The 18,006-nt window shown below is 40.6% G+C and overlaps 1 protein-coding gene across 1 annotated transcript in view; it reads right to left on the minus strand.

Annotated features, from left to right (window-relative positions):
- Positions 1 to 18,006, minus strand: part of glb1l (galactosidase, beta 1-like) — a 230,377-nt gene that overhangs the window by 123,842 nt on the left and 88,529 nt on the right. The window contains exon 4 of the mRNA XM_028807592.2: positions 229 to 289. Coding sequence (XP_028663425.1) covers positions 229 to 289 — 61 coding nt within the window. The remainder of the gene's footprint in view (positions 1 to 228; positions 290 to 18,006) is intronic.

Consider the following 18,006-nt stretch of genomic DNA (forward strand, 5'->3'; position numbering starts at 1 on the left):
AGGAACTATATTATGGGTACTTGAGGTGACTGATGAAGTGTCTTTTGTATGCTATAGTGCATATTGCCCAACAGAAGGTAACAGAAATTTCACAAATACTTAACAAGTTTAATTAAATTCTAAAATGTATACCAGGCCAGTGGGCTGATGAAAGCTTGTTGTTTGTTTTTTTTTTCCAACTTTTTGATGAATGACATTTCTTAAATAACTGAAAAAATAACAACAAACCTGGGTCAGTTGAGCGTAGGACTATGTTTGGCTTTTGGAGAAGCCATGATGGAAGTCCTCCCTGAAAATTAAATATAGCATAATATTACTTAACCAGAACATTGACCATTAAAATAAAATGACTGATTTCTAATGTGTCTCACCAACAACTACTCCAAAAAATCTAAAACTGATCATTCCAGATACTAAATAACTAAATTTGTTAATGGTAACACAACCTGAATCTGAAACTTAACTTGTGCTTCTATTTGATGAATATTAGTATCTATATATCTATAACTATCTAAATATCTTTCTATTCTATTCAAGATTTTCCAACAGTCAAGCAGAATGTGGCTAATAAACTAAACCATCTGAAAAACTAAATTAGGGAGATTGTTCTTTCTCCAATAGGTATAATAACTCAAACAGAGAGGAGCACATGAACAACCTCTTCTCCAAAATAATAGCTCATTCATTTCAAATTGTCTTTAAGAAGTAAAGATCAAGTTCTCTTTATTTACTATCATACTGTAAATGCAGTATGATATGTATGCAATAGGTACAGCTGCTTTAAGGTTCAGATGAAAAATGGATGAAAATGAAACATCATTTTGGACAGTCATTGTAATGGGATGATCACTACAAAAAGCAAACAAAAATGAACAATGGGTGGAAAGTCTTGTACACCTTTCTAAATAATTCTTCCCAAAATTAGTGTAAGCAACCATCATTGGTATCTATGGTATCTAGTACTAGTAGACAGCTTCTTAAAAGAAGCTGTAATATGAGACATTTTAGGATTCAAACAATCAAAGCATCAAACACCATAGTAAACCACACATATTTTACAAAACGATTAACACTTTAGTTACTTCAGTTACTCATTTACTGTTCTGTAACAAGACCTTAACAAAGGCTTTTTTGGTCTTCATAACACTTATAAAACATCAGGAAATGGGTTATTTGTCTCTGTACAGTGTGGTATACTGACATGATAGTAAAATTACTTATTGGCATGAAGGATTCACAGGTCTTATGCTAAATATATAATATCAACAGAAATGTGCCTCGCTTAAGCCACTTCAAACCACTCCAAAGTGAAGTTGTGTTAGTAGGTCACACTGCAGAGATGAATAAATGTTTTACTGACGCTTTGTAAGTGTTACAAACTCTCCAAAGAAGTATATATTGCTGTCTTGTTACATAATAGTAAAAGAGTAACAGATGCATTTTTTCAGTACCTAAACTAGTGTTACCTAGAAAATACTAATGATTTTAAATTATTACTAACATCAAAATTTTATACTGAACACCACTGAAAAACATAAAAGAAAGGCAAATGCATTTTAGATGAAGTTTACATACCCTAGATACTTTTGGCACAAATATTTATTAATTAGGATTTCAAATGAATATTGTTCATAATTTTGTAAACATTTCTTAAATTTCAAGAATTTTCCATGTTCTTTTTAACTCTTTGATTTATTTATACTTGGCTTCCTCAACTAATATCCTTCCTGTCACTTATTTTCTTCTTTGTGGGATTACAGGTATTTAAAGAGGCTCGTCTACATTTGCCTATGCTTTCATTTCATGGGAATGGTGGAGGAATGGTTTGCCTGATCTGAATCCATTGACAAATTTTTAGTGGATTTTGGTGTTATTCCTGGATTTACCCAAAATGAACATTATTTTAAAACACAAGGATGCTCCAGAATGTATGTACCTAGTACTACAATACCTTGGATAAAGCATGAATGGTCAACTGTATGCATGTGTCATCTAATCCAAGTCCACATGTTCTTGACAAATGGACAAAGCGAGATGGTGAGCTAACAATTCATTACTATTTGATGGTGAGCTTGATGTACAGTAGACTGATGGAGAGCCCATTGGACAGATCTGATAAAGCAAAACTAATAGTGAAGGATTATTAGATGCCTCTGTCTGGGATGAGTTCAAATTTCACCTTTGGAAGAGCTTCTCCTTCATCTCTGGAAAGGTCAAGAGCATAGAGTCTAAATAGATGCTATTCAATACCTCAGAAGTAAGGGCAAAAAACATTATGCAATGTATCTGGTCAGCGACCTATACTGTCTCTTCTATTCCCTGGATATACCAGGCATCATTTCACTCATGTTTGGTGAATGCCTTTCAATGTTTGCTTTCTGGTTTAAAGTTTCTAATTTTCAGGCTCCTGTCCTTTCTATTATTTATTTCCATCCAAAATTATCTTTTTATTGGAACACTCAATGCTTCATCTCTTCTTCTTCCAAAGTTTATTTGCCTTAGTAACAACTGCTGCAAAAGCAGTATAACTCCCTCACTGGAATTGAACATATTCCCTCCTTCTCTCTCTCTCTCTGGAGGTTCTCCTTTTTTTAACGACTCTTCTAGGACCTTATGAGGAATACATGGTCCTCTTGTCATTATGGCTAAAAATTTGATATAGTACATTGGAACTACTACTCTGTCTCTTAAGTTTCATATACTTCTTTTTAATGGGTCTGATTACAATCCATGGAGCTGTTTAGGTCTTTCATTCTACATACTACACTGCACTAAGTAAATATACAGGTTTGGTTTGGGTTGAGGTATAAAGGATGTTGCACTGTTGTGGAGAGATGTTTCTTTGTCTTAGGTAAAATATGGTAGAGATTTAATTTCTGTTTTAGCCTGTGTTTCTAATAAAAATGTGATCATAAAAAGTAACCTAGGCTATATGGTCGTCAGTGCTTGTCAGTAAAGACTCGGACCCATTAGTGGACAGTAGAGGTAAGGGAATAGGGCTGTCAGATTTAATGTCACTATTCAAATATGATTCTACTTAATTTGAACAAGGACCTTTTTGAAGGAAAAATGATTAGGCCAGGTTGGGAAGCATGCACTGGTACAGTTTGTTGTCGTTCACGCCACATGATGAAACACCATGGAATCCCGGTCCATTTGGGTCCTCAACAATGAGGATCCTGTGAGTTGGTATACCCTCAGAAAATCATGCCACATGGCCACAGTGCCATAACTGACAATCCCTCACAATGTAGGTAACATGACTCATTCGGGACTCTATGAGCAAGCGCTTATTTGACACAAAATCAAACCAGTAGTACTCAAGGATTCTCCGAGGAGGAAGTCCAGTCTTCATCTCAGGTCACTAGATAGCGTCCATGTCTTGCAACCATATAGCAAAACAGGAAGCACCAAGACTGTAAACACTTGGACCATCGTCCTCTTGCAAAAATATCAAGAGCACCACACAGCCCTTTCCAACAACCTCATGACCCCCACCATACTCTCCCAATCCCTCTACTGACTTAATAGACATGAATGTTGCTGCCAAGGTAAGCAAACCTCTCAACACAGTCGATATTCTCTCTGCATTAAGACACACTGCTGATGGCTGTACCCAAGAGGTTATTAAAGGCCTGGGGCCTCATGTATAATGTCGTGTATAGAATTCACACCTAAACATAGAGTATGGACAAAAACAAAAATGTGTGTATGCACAAAAAATCCAGATGCATAAATCTGTGCATACACCAACTTCCACGTTCTTCCGCTGCATAAATCCCGGTCAGCGTGAAATGTAACACATGTGCTTGCCACCCCACCCCGACTCCTCCCAGAATTACGCCTCTTTGAATATGCAAATCAATATAAATAGCCCCTTAAGTTCAGCGTTCTGTGAAAAGACAATGGCAAAACCACGGGGAAAATAGAAGAATTTCAGTGAATAACAAGTGGAGGCAAGGAAAAACACTTTTTTTTTGGTTTAAGCAGTTGTAGAAACAACAAAAGGAAGTTGATCGAGTGACAAAAAGTGGTGGAGAAACTCAACAGTTCTAGTTCAGAAAGTCACACAGTGTCCAAAATAAAAAAGATATTGCCAGGTATCAAAGTCGCCGTGAAAAGGCGAGTTGTAGCCCATCATCTGAGTGTCATATAGAAGCGTATTGGGCATCATTAAACTGTGATTCACCTAACCTCTCTCTCTCTCATTCTTCCTAGGGCACGAAGTGGAAGCGGAAGCAGAAGCAGACAATGGCTGACAGTGAGATGGATCGCGTTGCAGTGGTAGTAGAGGAACTCCAGGCACTTGACGAACAGATTCAGAAACTCCTGTCCAGACGAAGATACCTTAGAGATCTGAAGGCTCGGCTGTTGGATAAACCGTCCTTGCCATCTGTTATCGGCGTAACATCAACCCTGCGTTGTGCCGCTCAAGTCAACTTCACCCCCGCGCCTCGTAGGAGCGACACCGATGATGACCTCGGTGTATTTCAGCTATGCAGGTGGGGGTTCAAGGCCAGAACACCTCCATCGGCACAGGCAAGCATCATAACTCAGAACCGGTTTGACCCTCTAAGCGTCCCCAGTTCGCCTTCAGCTCCTGGTGATGTAATAGTGGTAGGTGATTCTATTGTTAGAAACCTCAATATCACTTGCCCTAATAGAAAATCTTTTGTTTCTTGTTTTCCCGGTGCTCGTGTCCGAGATGTGATGAGACGTGCGCCGGCAATCTTCGAGAAGCACAAGAACAGGGCAGTTGGAGCAATTGTTTTGCATGCTGGCGTAAATGATATAAGGCACTGACAGTCGGAGATCCTCAAGGCAGACTTCACAGCATTAATTAAAGACACAAAGGAGAAGACCCCATCGGCAAAGATCTTCATTTCGGGTCCACTCCCTCTCGTGAGACGATCAAACGAGTTCTACAGTCGTCTGCTAGGATTAAACAACTCAACGATTGATCGTCTGTTAAACCCAAGTAACTCAAAGGAATGCATCCTAATTACTTCAAGTAAAACCTGTGAGGCTATTGCTGTATTTTTCAATCAAAAAATTAATGATATTCGAAATAACATAGTATATCTCCCTAACACTAAGGATCCTCCTAAACCCTGGTATTCTGTTATAAACAAATTCAACTGTTTCACTAGGATAGATTTACCTGATTTACATAAAATAATTTTTCAAATGAAACCCTCCACCTGCATCCTTGACCCAATACCAACAAATTTTTTCAAAGAAGTATCAGGCGTGCTAATTGATAATGTTCTTGACATAGTAAATTCGTCATTAGATACGGGGGTCTTCCCAGACTGTCTTAAGACTGCTGTAGTTAAACCCCTACTTAAGAAAAATAACCTCGACCCCTCTGCTCTTGAAAATTTTAGACTCATCTCTAACCTGCCTTTCTTAAGTAAAATTCTAGAGAAGGCAGTCATTATGCAGTTAAATGAGCACCTTAATAAACATGCTATTCTTGATAAATTTCAGTCAGGTTTTAGAACAAATCACAGCACAGAAACTGCACTCGTTAAAGTAGTAAATGATTTGCGGGTAAATGCAGACAGAGGCCATTTATCTGTTCTCATCCTCTTAGATCTGAGTGCCGCATTTGACACCATTGATCATAATATTCTTAAGAATCGCCTTAGTCACTGGGTGGGCCTCTCTGGCAGTGTCTTAAATTGGTTTGAATCCTACCTGGCAGGGAGAAAATTCTTTGTTAGTTGTGGTAATTACAACTCAAAGACACATGATATCCTATATGGTGTTCCACAAGGCTCTATCCTGGGTCCGCTGCTCTTCTCAATCTACATGCTTCCGTTAGGTCAGATTATCTCAGGGCACAACGTGAGCTACTACAGCTATGCTGATGACACACAGCTGTATTTATCAATAGCGCCTGATGACCCCGAACCTCTTGATTCACTAACACAATGTCTGACTTGTATTTCAGAATGGATGAATAGTAACTTTCTCAAGTTAAATAAAGAGAAAACTGAAATCTTGGTAATTGGCAATAATGGATACAACGAGGCTATTATAAATAAACTGGAAGCATTAGGATTAAAAGTCAAAACGGAGGTAAAAAGCTTAGGGGTAACTGTTGACTGTAATCTAAATTTTAAATCGCATATTAATCAGATCACTAGGACAGCATTTTTTCACTTAAGAAACATAGCAAAAGTTAGACCTCTTATATCATTGAAAGATGCTGAGAAATTAGTTTATGCGTTTGTTTTCAGTCGACTAGATTACTGTAACGCACTCCTCTCAGGACTACCCAAAAAAGACATAAATCGTTTGCAACTAGTGCAGAATGCAGCTGCTAGAATCCTTACCAGGAAAAGAAAATCCGAGCACATCTCTCCAGTTTTGATGTCACTACACTGGTTACCTGTGTCATTCAGGATTGACTTTAAAATTTTGCTTATGGTTTATAAAGCCTTAAATAATCTCGCCCCATCCTATATACCGGAATGTCTGTCGTCTTATATTCCAAATCGTAACCTCAGATCCTCAACTGAGTGTCTCCTTAGAATTCCAAGAGCAAAACTTAAAAGAAGTGGTGAGGCGGCCTTCTGCTGTTATGCACCTAAAATCTGGAATAGCCTGCCAGTAGGAATTCGCCAGGCTAATACAGTGGAGCACTAAAAAAAAAACTGCTGAAAACACATTACTTTAACATGGCCTTCTCATAACTTCACTGTAATTTAATCCTGATACTCTGTATATCCAATTCATTATAATAACCATTCATTGTGGCTCTAAAATCTGTACTAACCCCTATTCTCTCTTCTGTTTCCTTTTTCGGTGTACTTTTTGTGGTGGCTTGCGCCACCACCATCTACTCTAAGTACCATGATGTTCCAAAAATGATGGATGGATTAAAAGCCAGAAGTCTGTATGACCATCAGCATCAAGTGACTCCGTGAGAACCCTAACTACAAAGAGGACTATTTCATTTATGTTAGGTAGAATGCCCAGAGGGGACTGGGCGGTCTCGTGGCCTGGAACCCCTACAGGTTTTATTTTTTTTTTTTGTTTTTTCTGTCCACCCTGGCCATCGGACCTTACTCCTTTTCTATGTTAACTAATGTTGCCTTTTATTTTTCTTTTCTTCATTATGTAAAGCACTTTGAGCTACTTTTTGTATGAAAATGTGCTATATAAATAAATGTTGTTGTTGTTACAGAGAAAAGACCAAAAAAAATAGGGATACAGTGGAAAGAAAAGGTCGAAATGTCAACTTTAATCTCGAAATTTCCACTTTTATCATGTAGTTTATTTTGTCATTAAAGTAGAACATCATAAACTTCATCTTAAAATCATTTAATTTACTAGTTTCTCAAATCCCATCATAACTAAGGTAGCACGTCAACTACTTCGTATTCTATGTGTTCTTCTATGTACTCCATGTGTGTGAATCACTACATGCATCTTAAATGCGCTTTCTCTTACGAAGGACACAAAATACATTACATTAATGATTTCACAGCTCTCTGAACAATTTAAATACTAAGACGTATACTTGATATCATTTTCATGATGATAGAAATTAAAGCATGTATAAAACATGGAGACACGGTGGCACAGTTTAGCAATGAGCTGTCGCCCCGTCCAGAGATTGTTCCTGCATCCCGAAAGATACTTGCTGTGCCGTACACGAACCTCGAAGAAATAACTTATTGCAGTAGTACTGTTTCTTTCAAACTTACTAACACCCAATTCCTGTCCTTCCTTTACTTTTTCCAAGTAACCAATCAGCTCTACAATAAATGTCAAGCCATCTGTAAGCTTAGAACGCCGATTCTTCAAAACTTTTAAGGAACATTGAAATAACTTCGTAATACATGTGTAATTATTCCATTCATTTATCCATTCAGGGTCATGCCAGTCCCAGCAAGCATATAGCGCGAGGCAGGAACAATCCCTGAATGGGGCACCAGCTCATCAATACCACTTATTTTCCTATACAATGATAAAATAACAACAACAACAAGAACAACAACAATAATAATAATACTAATACGATAAAAACAATGAAAAATATACAATATGAAAGCATAAATGGCTCAGGTTGTGCAATATTACAACTGTAGTGCAAGTTTACAGTGAGGTAATTGTACTTATAAGTGCAAACAGTTCTATTGGGAACACTTGATGGACTGATTGAGTGCATTTATAGTTATTGGAATTTAACTGTTTCTGAAGCGTAAGGTCCCTACAGGAAAGGCTCTGAAGCGTTTGCTGAATGAGAGAAGTTCAAATAGACTGTGCTCATGGCTGATAAAGCGTGTGCTAGAAGCTATATCCTAATACTTATCTCCACTCTCAACACAATCTACCGTAGACCTTTCCGATCAGCTGCTATACAGGTGTGATTCCATACTCAGATACAGTGGGTTAAAATAGAGAGTAACAACGCTAAAGCAGCTATGGTATTTGGAATAGTTTGGCCATTCCGTGCACCATTATATGGTTATAGGTTGATTAGATGACTTAAACTAATAAATGCTATGCGGTTAATTTCAGTGTATTTGATAAAGCCGCATCAGGGATGTGAATGTAATTCAACATTTTTGTGTGTACACACCATTTATACATGAGGCCCCTTGATCTTGGCTTTTATCCAGGACACTTGCAAGCCCAAACTCTCAGACTTGCTCAGTCTCTTGAGAGCCCCGATCAGAGCCTCCACTGACTCACAGCATCATTGGCAAAGTAAAGATCAGTGAATCTTTCCTCACCAACAAATGCCCCACAGCTGCTGGACCCCACGACCCTGCCCAACACCCAGTCCATGCAAACATTGAACAGAGTAGGAGCAAGAATACACCCCTGATGAACCCTAGAATCAACTGGGAAGAATGCAGAGGTTCTGCCTCCACTCTGCACAGCACTCACAATACCAGTGTACAGGCCAGCCACAACATCCAGCAACTTCAGGAGGATCCCGCAAAGTCTCAAGATGTCCCACAGGGCAGCTCGATCAACTGAATCACTTTATGATAATTGACAAAGGCTACAAAGAACCTCTGCCAAAATTCGCAGTTGCACTTGATGCCAGGTTGTAGTCAATGGTAGACTTCTTAGGCATAATACAGACTGCTCCGGTCACTGGTAGGTGAGCAAGTGATCACGGATCCTATTAAGCTTGACCCTAGCGAGGACATTTCCCAGCACTGAGAGTAGTGTTGTCCCCCTGTAGTTGCCGTAACACAAGAGATCACCCTTCTTATTCTACAGTGGGTGATGACCATACAAATGGTATGAATATTTTGTTAGTACCTGTAGAAAGTTACTATAGTGCATTTTTATAACATTAGTGACTACAAATGACAATAAAGTACCAACTCCCCTTTAACATTTGGTGTCATTTGCACCTGTATTTGCACTGCTTAATCATTAACTGTAAGTATTACTAAGAGAGAAAACACCACAGAAAAAAGAAAAAGGTGAATTCAACAGTGTTGTGGGGTACAACATCTGTAAATTTTGTTATGTATTTTCATTATATTTTGCTGAAGACAACAACAGATAAATTAAATTCAGGACACATCAAAGCATATCCTCTTCCCAACTGTACCTCACTTTTAAAACAGCTGTTCCAACAAAGATCAATTAGTTTATAACCTTGGCATCTGGGACAACAAGTTTCTAAACTGGTTTACAGCCTGGGAAAGGAAGACATGCCAGTAATACTAAGCAACAATAAAAAATGTTATTGTTTGGGAAAAATGGACGTATTCAAGATTAAAGAATCTGAGCAAAATTCATCCATCATATTGACAGCCAGCCAATGAGGGGTATGCAACAATCACGTTTGTGAAACCTCCGGCATGAAATTTTATAATAATAATGAACCTCATCTGAAAAGTGACATTAGGGGTGAAGACGTCAGGAGAAGAGAACAGAGCAACGTCAGAAGAGGGTACCGGCAACATGTGGCCGTTTCCATCTGATCATCAGAAAAACATCTAATGAACAACTATGAGTGCTAGATCAGAAGCCGCCTAGGACATTCATCCTCGCCATCTTTACTTTTTCGTAAGCTTTTTCTAAAAATTATATATATCCAGACTTTACTATCAGTCCTATTTTCTATTATTCTTTGTTCCACTATTATTATTATTCCTGTAATAAATACCATGATGCTTTTAACTTTCTATGCTTTGTCTTAATGTCTAGAGTGATTGAAGTAATAAAGTAGATTTCTTTGAGCACCTGGAGGTTTGCCATTACCTCTGTGCTGCAAGGTTAATTAAGGCTGCGGTTGAGAGGTCCACCCCATAGTAGGGAACAGTACATAAAGTAAGGCATTCTTGGCTGATAAATGGCCTATAGTCAAGGATGTTGAGCCTTTGTATGTTTAAATGTATTCTTGGAGACCAAAAGTAATATATAGATCTGAGATATCTTTAAAACATCGTATGTTGTTCGTAGTGTAAAAACATAAAATGATGTAATTGAACAAAATGTGTGTAAGTACAGAAAATAGAACAGAATGATCAAACTTGTTTGTGTTTTGCGTACGTGACAAAAAGCATGTATACTTTCTGGAAGTTTTCTTTCAATGATGTGTGTGACAAGAAAATATACCTTTAGGGTAAGGACTTTACAAATTGGAATAATACAAAATGAGTCAGGACGCTATTTTTATTGCTTACGTGGTCAACGATCAGGAGACTAGAAAGGTATAAAAGAGCAAGGACATCTGCGCTCGAGGCAGATGAAGTGCGGTGTCCCAGGACTGTATTTCTCTGTCATTTTACCCTTGTCTGGTATGTATAAATAAAAGGTTTTTACTAATTTTAATTTTCTTCTCTGTCTTCAGTCACAAAAAGTGTCCACAGTTTTTGGCGCCCGGACGTGGGGCAAGAGACGGCCGGTCGACTCCTCCAGCGAGACCATTTCAGTGATCCGTCTTACCAGCGGACTGCCGTCAACTTGAGCGCTCCGGCAGCAGAGCATGCAGCTCCGGCAAAAGTTAGGACTGCCCTGTCCTGAAACAGTTCTTGCGTGAGGAGCCCCTGGTCTCCTCTTTGCTACATCCACGGTGACTGAATGGATTTCCAGACAGAGCTTGCACACTTCCAGGCTGGGGTAAGCACCGGGGAATTTCCGAACATTTTTTTATTTTCTAAATTACGGGAGGGGCGAGTTTCCTGTTGACCGTCTAGTCATACTCATATCTCAACGGGTTGCTTAAGGTGATGGAGACTTGACCCAAGCAGTTTGACGCATACGAAAGGTCTGACGAAAGGATACTGGCCTCACCCATATCCTAGACTCGGCTGGACGTATTGATGTAGTATTCTGCTGAACCGAATCGGACACGAAGTCACCTGAGCTGGAAGCCGGGGATGTGAGCGGACAGGCTAACGGGACGAGTAACGGGGTGGTATATATATATATGGAAACATAAACAGAAAAAGAGCACAGATTGCAGGTTTGCTGTTAGGACGGAATAAATAAATCTACATACTAATAGCAACAATACCGTGTTCTCCTGGGAACTGGGACAGGACCGATAGTTAGGTGTCTCCCCTTGGGAAAAAAGAAGGGAACAGTAAGGGAACAGTGAGTGGCACACTTAATACCTCGCTGATTCATACGTACAAGGGATTAGGCGAATCAGTATATAGTTGGAAAATTAAATACAGGACCCGGGAGGGGCAAGGGGACATAATGGGAACTTATAACAGTAAGCCTGTTAATCGCCGCACAGGGGGATCAAAATCATTAACGCTGGAAGAATTATTTTCGGAGGATCAACAGACGCCCTGTAAAAAATGGGTCTCCTAGGAAATTTATAGAAAAGAAGACAGGTTTAGATTTCAAGAAGGCATGTAAGAAATGGAATAGACAGAGTGGTGGGCGTTGGCCGATAGAGGGGACAGGAGATCTAAGTGAAATACAGGAAGCTAGGAAGATCCTGTGTAGGAATAAGCAGAGTTGTTATAATAGTGGACCGTATCGAATGGATATGTTCGATAGATGGGAATTAGTAATAAAAGACAGAAATTTAGAAGCAGTACAGAAACAGAATGAATTGTTGCGGGCAAATGAGGGAAAGGCTAAAAAGGAGAAAGAGGAATTACTAATTACATTACAGAAAGTTCAGACAGGCACTGAACCACAGGCAGATGGGAGGAAAAGGAAGAATAATCCAAATAAAGACCCCCTTTATCCTATTATTTTTTCCCCTCCTCAGTACCAACCTCAGGCACCTCCATTATCCCCTCCTCTATCCCCCATTCCGACTGCCCCCCCTGCACTACAACTAGCAGAAGTTTCCCCTGATGATCCCCCAGGCACAGATCACTATGACCCCTCTACCCATCGTGATGACCCACCCTGTACTAGACAAACCCCCGTCTCCAAATGCACTCGAAGTCAAACCTCCACTCACAAACCAGCTCCAACTTTTTTCTCTTCTGATCCTTCACCTTTACTTACTTGCCCTTTAATAGAAGTTCCCAATCCTCATTATAACCCTGCCCATCCAGCCGGACCCCAAAATCCCACAACAGTTATGATAAATCGGAACTGGGACATCCAAGAACTAAAAGATGTCGTGAATGCACTTCCAGATCCAAAGGAAGTAGGAGGACTAAAATTTGTTGAACAACTTGATCAGTTAGATAGCATGTATAAGCCTAACGCTGCTGAATGGACCCAGGTACTTCGTCGAAAGCTTGGGACCACATGGGCCACTGTTAGCAGGGGTGTCCGCAATGACGTTCCATGGGTATGGAACCCAGCTTTAACTCGAGGACAGGGGATAGGTGGAGAAGGCGAATTTAACCCACAATGGGAGGCGTTGAGACAAAATATTGCAGAAAAATATAAAAAAGGAACGGACTGGTCCCTTATTTCTGCTGCAAAACAAAAGAGAGACGAGACGGTTGATGAATGGGCACATAGGATTCAAGACCTTATGGCTAATCACTCGGGCTTGGAAAATGTTGATGACCGCACTCGAGCTGCAGTTCCACCTTTTGTTTCCGGTTTGCGCCTTGATATACAAAACAAGGTCCGCACTTCCTGTATTGAGTGGGAAAGTGCCACGTTTGATGAAGTCAAACGACATGCTGAACATGCCGAAAAACAAACTAAGCTGAAGGAATCGGACTCTCATGCCAAATTATTGGCAGCACAGATGAACTATTATACCAGGAATGCTCCTGACCAAGGTCGAGGATATGGCCTTAGAGGAAGGGGACGAGGACGAGGAAGAGGACGAGGTGGTTTTAGAGCTCCTCCTGTTGACCACAATAAGAATCCTTTTATTCCCTCTCCCTTAAATTCCAATGCTAATTCCTACTCTTGCTACGCCTGTGGTGAAACTGGACATTTTCGTCGGGAGTGCCCTCACAGACAGCAACAGCCCCCACCTCCCCTTATTCCACCTGTTTTTCTGACACCCCTGACCAACAATACTGGCCATAGGAAAACGCAGGGACCTCCAGCCACTCTTTTCAACTACCTTTGCTCACCCATAATTCAGAGACTGATCCTTTACTGACATTGTTCGTTGATGGCACTGAGACTATTTTCTTAATCGACACTGGTGCCACTCGATCTACCCTCTCGCTGGCAAAGGTCCCTGCCTCGAATGAGACTGTTACTGTGCTTACTGCTTCTGGACAACCTCACCTTCTTCAAGTATCAAAACCTCTTCAAGTCCAGTCACGTCTTGGCGGACATACTTTACTGCATCGTTTTCTTTTGAATCAGCTCTGTCCAGTTAACCTTTTAGGAAGAGATCTCATGACAAAACTTTCTCTTTCTATTTCTATGACTGACAAAGGTTTTTTCTGTTCAACCCCCAAGTTGTTGTGTCAAATTGCCCCTTACCCCAAACCCTCTTTTGCAGCCTGGACTTTAGATATTTCCCCACACACCATTCTCCTCAAAGCCCTACACTCTTTTTCCCCTTGTCTCTTTCCCAATTTACAGGCCCCTGACATTTTACACTGTACTGCCCAATACTTCCCTATAGAAGTAGACACCCCCTGGCTAGAATCTTTCCTTACTTCTGGTACTTGCCCCGAAACCCTTCACATCTCCTGTGTTTTTATTTCATCCACAAAGGCAGCTGCTTCTGTTCATCTTACATGCTCACAGCATATATATTATCTTGGCGGCTCAGTGCCTCATATTTCCTTAGCTAAGTTACGCACTGTTAAATGGGGGGAAATAGGACCATGGGTAGAAAAATGCCTTGAAAGAACAGACTGGTTACAAGTTACTCCGGGTATTTTTGATACTCCTGACCGTTTAATAACTAAAGTGGTGTTTCAAACTGATTTTTTAGTACATCGCGCTTTGTGTCGTCCTTCCTTTTTTGCTTGTTCATTGCAAACCACTTTCCCTTCTTGGCTCTCTATGCTCCCTGATTCACTATGGTCCCAGGGGAAAGAATGATTATGGAAGGATAGCCCATGTGAGCCTCTGGTGATCCACCCGAAATCCTCCTTCCGCCCGCACCGTGCCCAGTATCCTCTGTCTCCCGAAGCAGAGGCTGGCAGCTCCGCCGTACATTCCGATCTCGTCAAACGCGGTACCGCCGTTGGACATGGACCGTCATGCCTCAGGGATACACTGAAGCCCCTTGTGTTTATGGACAAGCTCTTGCCCAAAAATTTAGAAGGCTTTTGGCCGGAAAGAGGTAGTACATTGATACAGTATGTACAGTGGTGTGAAAAACTATTTGCCCCCTTCCTGATTTCTTATTCTTTTGCATGTTTGTCACACAAAATGTTTCTGATCATCAAACACATTTAACCAATTAGTCAAATATAACACAAGTAAACACAAAATGCAGTTTTTAAATGATGGTTTTTATTATTTAGGGAGAAAAAAAATCCAAACCTACATGGCCCTGTGTGAAAAAGTAATTGCCCCCTTGTTAAAAAATAACCTAACTGTGGTGTATCACACCTGAGTTCAATTTCCATAGCCACCCCCAGGCCTGATTACTGCCACACCTGTTTCAATCAAGAAATCACTTAAATAGGAGCTGCCTGACACAGAGAAGTAGACCAAAAGCACCTCAAAAGCTAGACATCATGCCAAGATCCAAAGAAATTCAGGAACAAATGAGAACAGAAGTAATTGAGATCTATCAGTCTGGTAAAGGTTATAAAGCCATTTCTAAAGCTTTGGGACTCCAGCGAACCACAGTGAGAGCCATTATCCACAAATGGCAAAAACATGGAACAGTGGTGAACCTTCCCAGGAGTGGCCGGCCGACCAAAATTACCCCAAGAGCGCAGAGACGACTCATCCGAGAGGTCACAAAAGACCCCAGGACAACGTCTAAAGAACTGCAGGCCTCACTTGCCTCAATTAAGGTCAGTGTTCACGACTCCACCATAAGAAAGAGACTGGGCAAAAACGGCCTGCATGGCAGATGTCCAAGACGCAAACCTCTGTTAAGCAAAAAGAACATTAGGGCTTGTCTCAGTTTTGCTAAGAAACATCTCAATGATTGCCAAGACTTTTGGGAAAATACCCTTGTGGACTGATGAGACAAAAGTTGAACTTTTTGGAAGGCAAATGTCCCGTTACATCTGGTGTAAAAGGAACACAGCATTTCAGAAAAAGAACATCATACCAACAGTAAAATATGGTGGTGGTAGTGTGATGGTCTGGGGGTTGTTTTGCTGCTTCAGGACCTGGAAGGCTTGCTGTGATAGATGGAACCATGAATTCTACTGTCTACCAAAAAATCCTGAAGGAGAATGTCCGGCCATCTGTTCGTCAACTCAAGCTGAAGCGATCTTGGGTGCTGCAACAGGACAATGACCCAAAACACACCAGCAAATCCACCTCTGAATGGCTGAAGAAAAACAAAATGAAGACTTTGGAGTGGCCTAGTCAAAGTCCTGACCTGAATCCAATTGAGATGCTATGGCATGACCTTAAAAAGGCGGTTCATGCTAGAAAACCCTCAAATAAAGCTAAATTACAACAATTTTGCAAAGATGAGTGGGCCAAAATTCCTCCAGAGCGCTGTAAAAGACTCATTGCAAGTTATCGCAAACGCTTGATTGCAGTTATTGCTGCTAAGGGTGGCCCAACCAGTTATTAGGTTCAGGGGGCAATTACTTTTTCACACAGGGCCATGTAGGTTTGGATTTTTTTTCTCCCCTAAATAATAAAAACCACCATTTACAAAATGCAGTTTTGTGTTTACTTGTGTTATATTTGACTAATGGTTAAATGTGTTTGATGATCAGAAACATTTTGTGTGACAAACATGCAAAAGAATAAGAAATCAGGAAGGGGGCAAATAGTTTTTCACACCACTGTAGATGACATAGTGATATGTAGTGCTACGGAAGAAGATTGTACAAAAGATACCCAGAAATTGTTGCTGTTTCTGGGGGAAAATGGCCATAAAGTTTCTAAAGTTAAGCTGCAGCTAATCAAAACAACTGTAAAATATCTAGGTCATGACATTACGTATGGAACAAGAGCTCTCTCTAGCGATCGCATTACAGCCATCCAAAATCTTCCTAGACCGGTCACAAAAACAACAGGTTATGTCTGTTTTAGGTATTCTGGGCTACTGCAGACAGTGGGTTCTAAATTTTACTGAAAGAGCACAGCTGTTGCAACAATTGGCTAATACTCCTGGCATCCCCCTTTCTGGCCAGGTCCAATGGAATGAACAGGCTGAGAAGGCTCTCTGTGACCTCAAACTGCTCTTCTATCTGCGCCCGCGCTTGGTTTGCCTGATCATTCTCGTCCATTCACTTTGTTCGTGGACGAAAAGCAGGGATTTATGAATGCAGTACTGACGCAACAACATGGAGATAAACAAAGACCGGTGTGGCTTATTTTTCTAAAAAACTGGATCCAGTGGCCGCAGCACTTCCTCCATGTCTTCGTGCTGTGGCTGCAACAACAGAAGCTGTATTAGCAAGCACGGATGTAGTTCTCATGAGCCCCCTAACAGTTAAAGTGCCTCACGCTGTACATTCTATCCTAGTACAAGCCAAAACTTCACATCTCACTACTGCTAGGGCAATACACTATCAGAATGTACTCTGTACTTTGTCAAATGTTACAATTGAAAGATGCTCCACTTTAAATCCAGCCACTCTTCTCCCAATTAATAATGAAGGAGAACCACATAATTGCCATGACGAAATAGCAAAGGTTGTAAAACCTAGAGTAGATCTACAGGAAACTCCTTTAGAAACTGGAGAAATGATTTTTGTGGATGGATGTTCCTTGCGATTGAAAAATGGAGCACCCTCAACCAGTTACGCAGTGGTCCAAGGGGACCGCCTGCTGGAAGCAAATGGAATTTCATCAAGCTTGAGTGCACAAGCAGCTGAACTCGTAGCACTCACTCGAGCATGTCAGCTGTCCGAAGGGAAGATCGTAACAATTTATACGGATTCCAGGTATGCTTTTGGAGTCTGCCATGATCATGGGAGCACTATGGAAACTAAGGGGATTTAAGACCAGTACTGGCAAACCCATCAACATCAGAAATTGATCGAATCCCTTTAGAAGCTATAACCAAACCATCGAAGCTAGCGATTGTTAAATGTCAAGCTCACACAGGAAAACAGGATCCTGTTAGCAAAGGAAATGAATTAGCTGACCCACTTTGCTAAAGAGGCTGCATATAATAACACACCAATTTCTTTATTCCAACAGAGAAATGACCAGGACCCTGATAATCAAATTATTTCTTTACAGAGTGCAGCCACGGATATCGAAAGGAGAAAATGGTCCAAAGAAGGGTCCCTCTCTGATGGAGTCTGGACTCATAAACACACTAACAAACCTTTTCTTCCAAAAGCCTCTTTCCCAGGAATGGCAAAAATCGCCCATGGCCTCGATCACGCAGGTAGAGATGCCATGGTTCGAGATGTTGAAAAAACATTGGGAAGCTGTAGGTTTCTCTACATATGCAGAGCAATTTTGCAGATGCTGTGCAATATGTCAAAAGTTTAATGTGGGAAAAGGTACCCAGTC

The sequence above is a fragment of the Erpetoichthys calabaricus genome, chromosome 8 (genome assembly GCF_900747795.2).
Source record: "Erpetoichthys calabaricus chromosome 8, fErpCal1.3, whole genome shotgun sequence".
In the NCBI taxonomy this organism is placed as follows: Eukaryota; Metazoa; Chordata; class Cladistia; order Polypteriformes; family Polypteridae; genus Erpetoichthys; species Erpetoichthys calabaricus.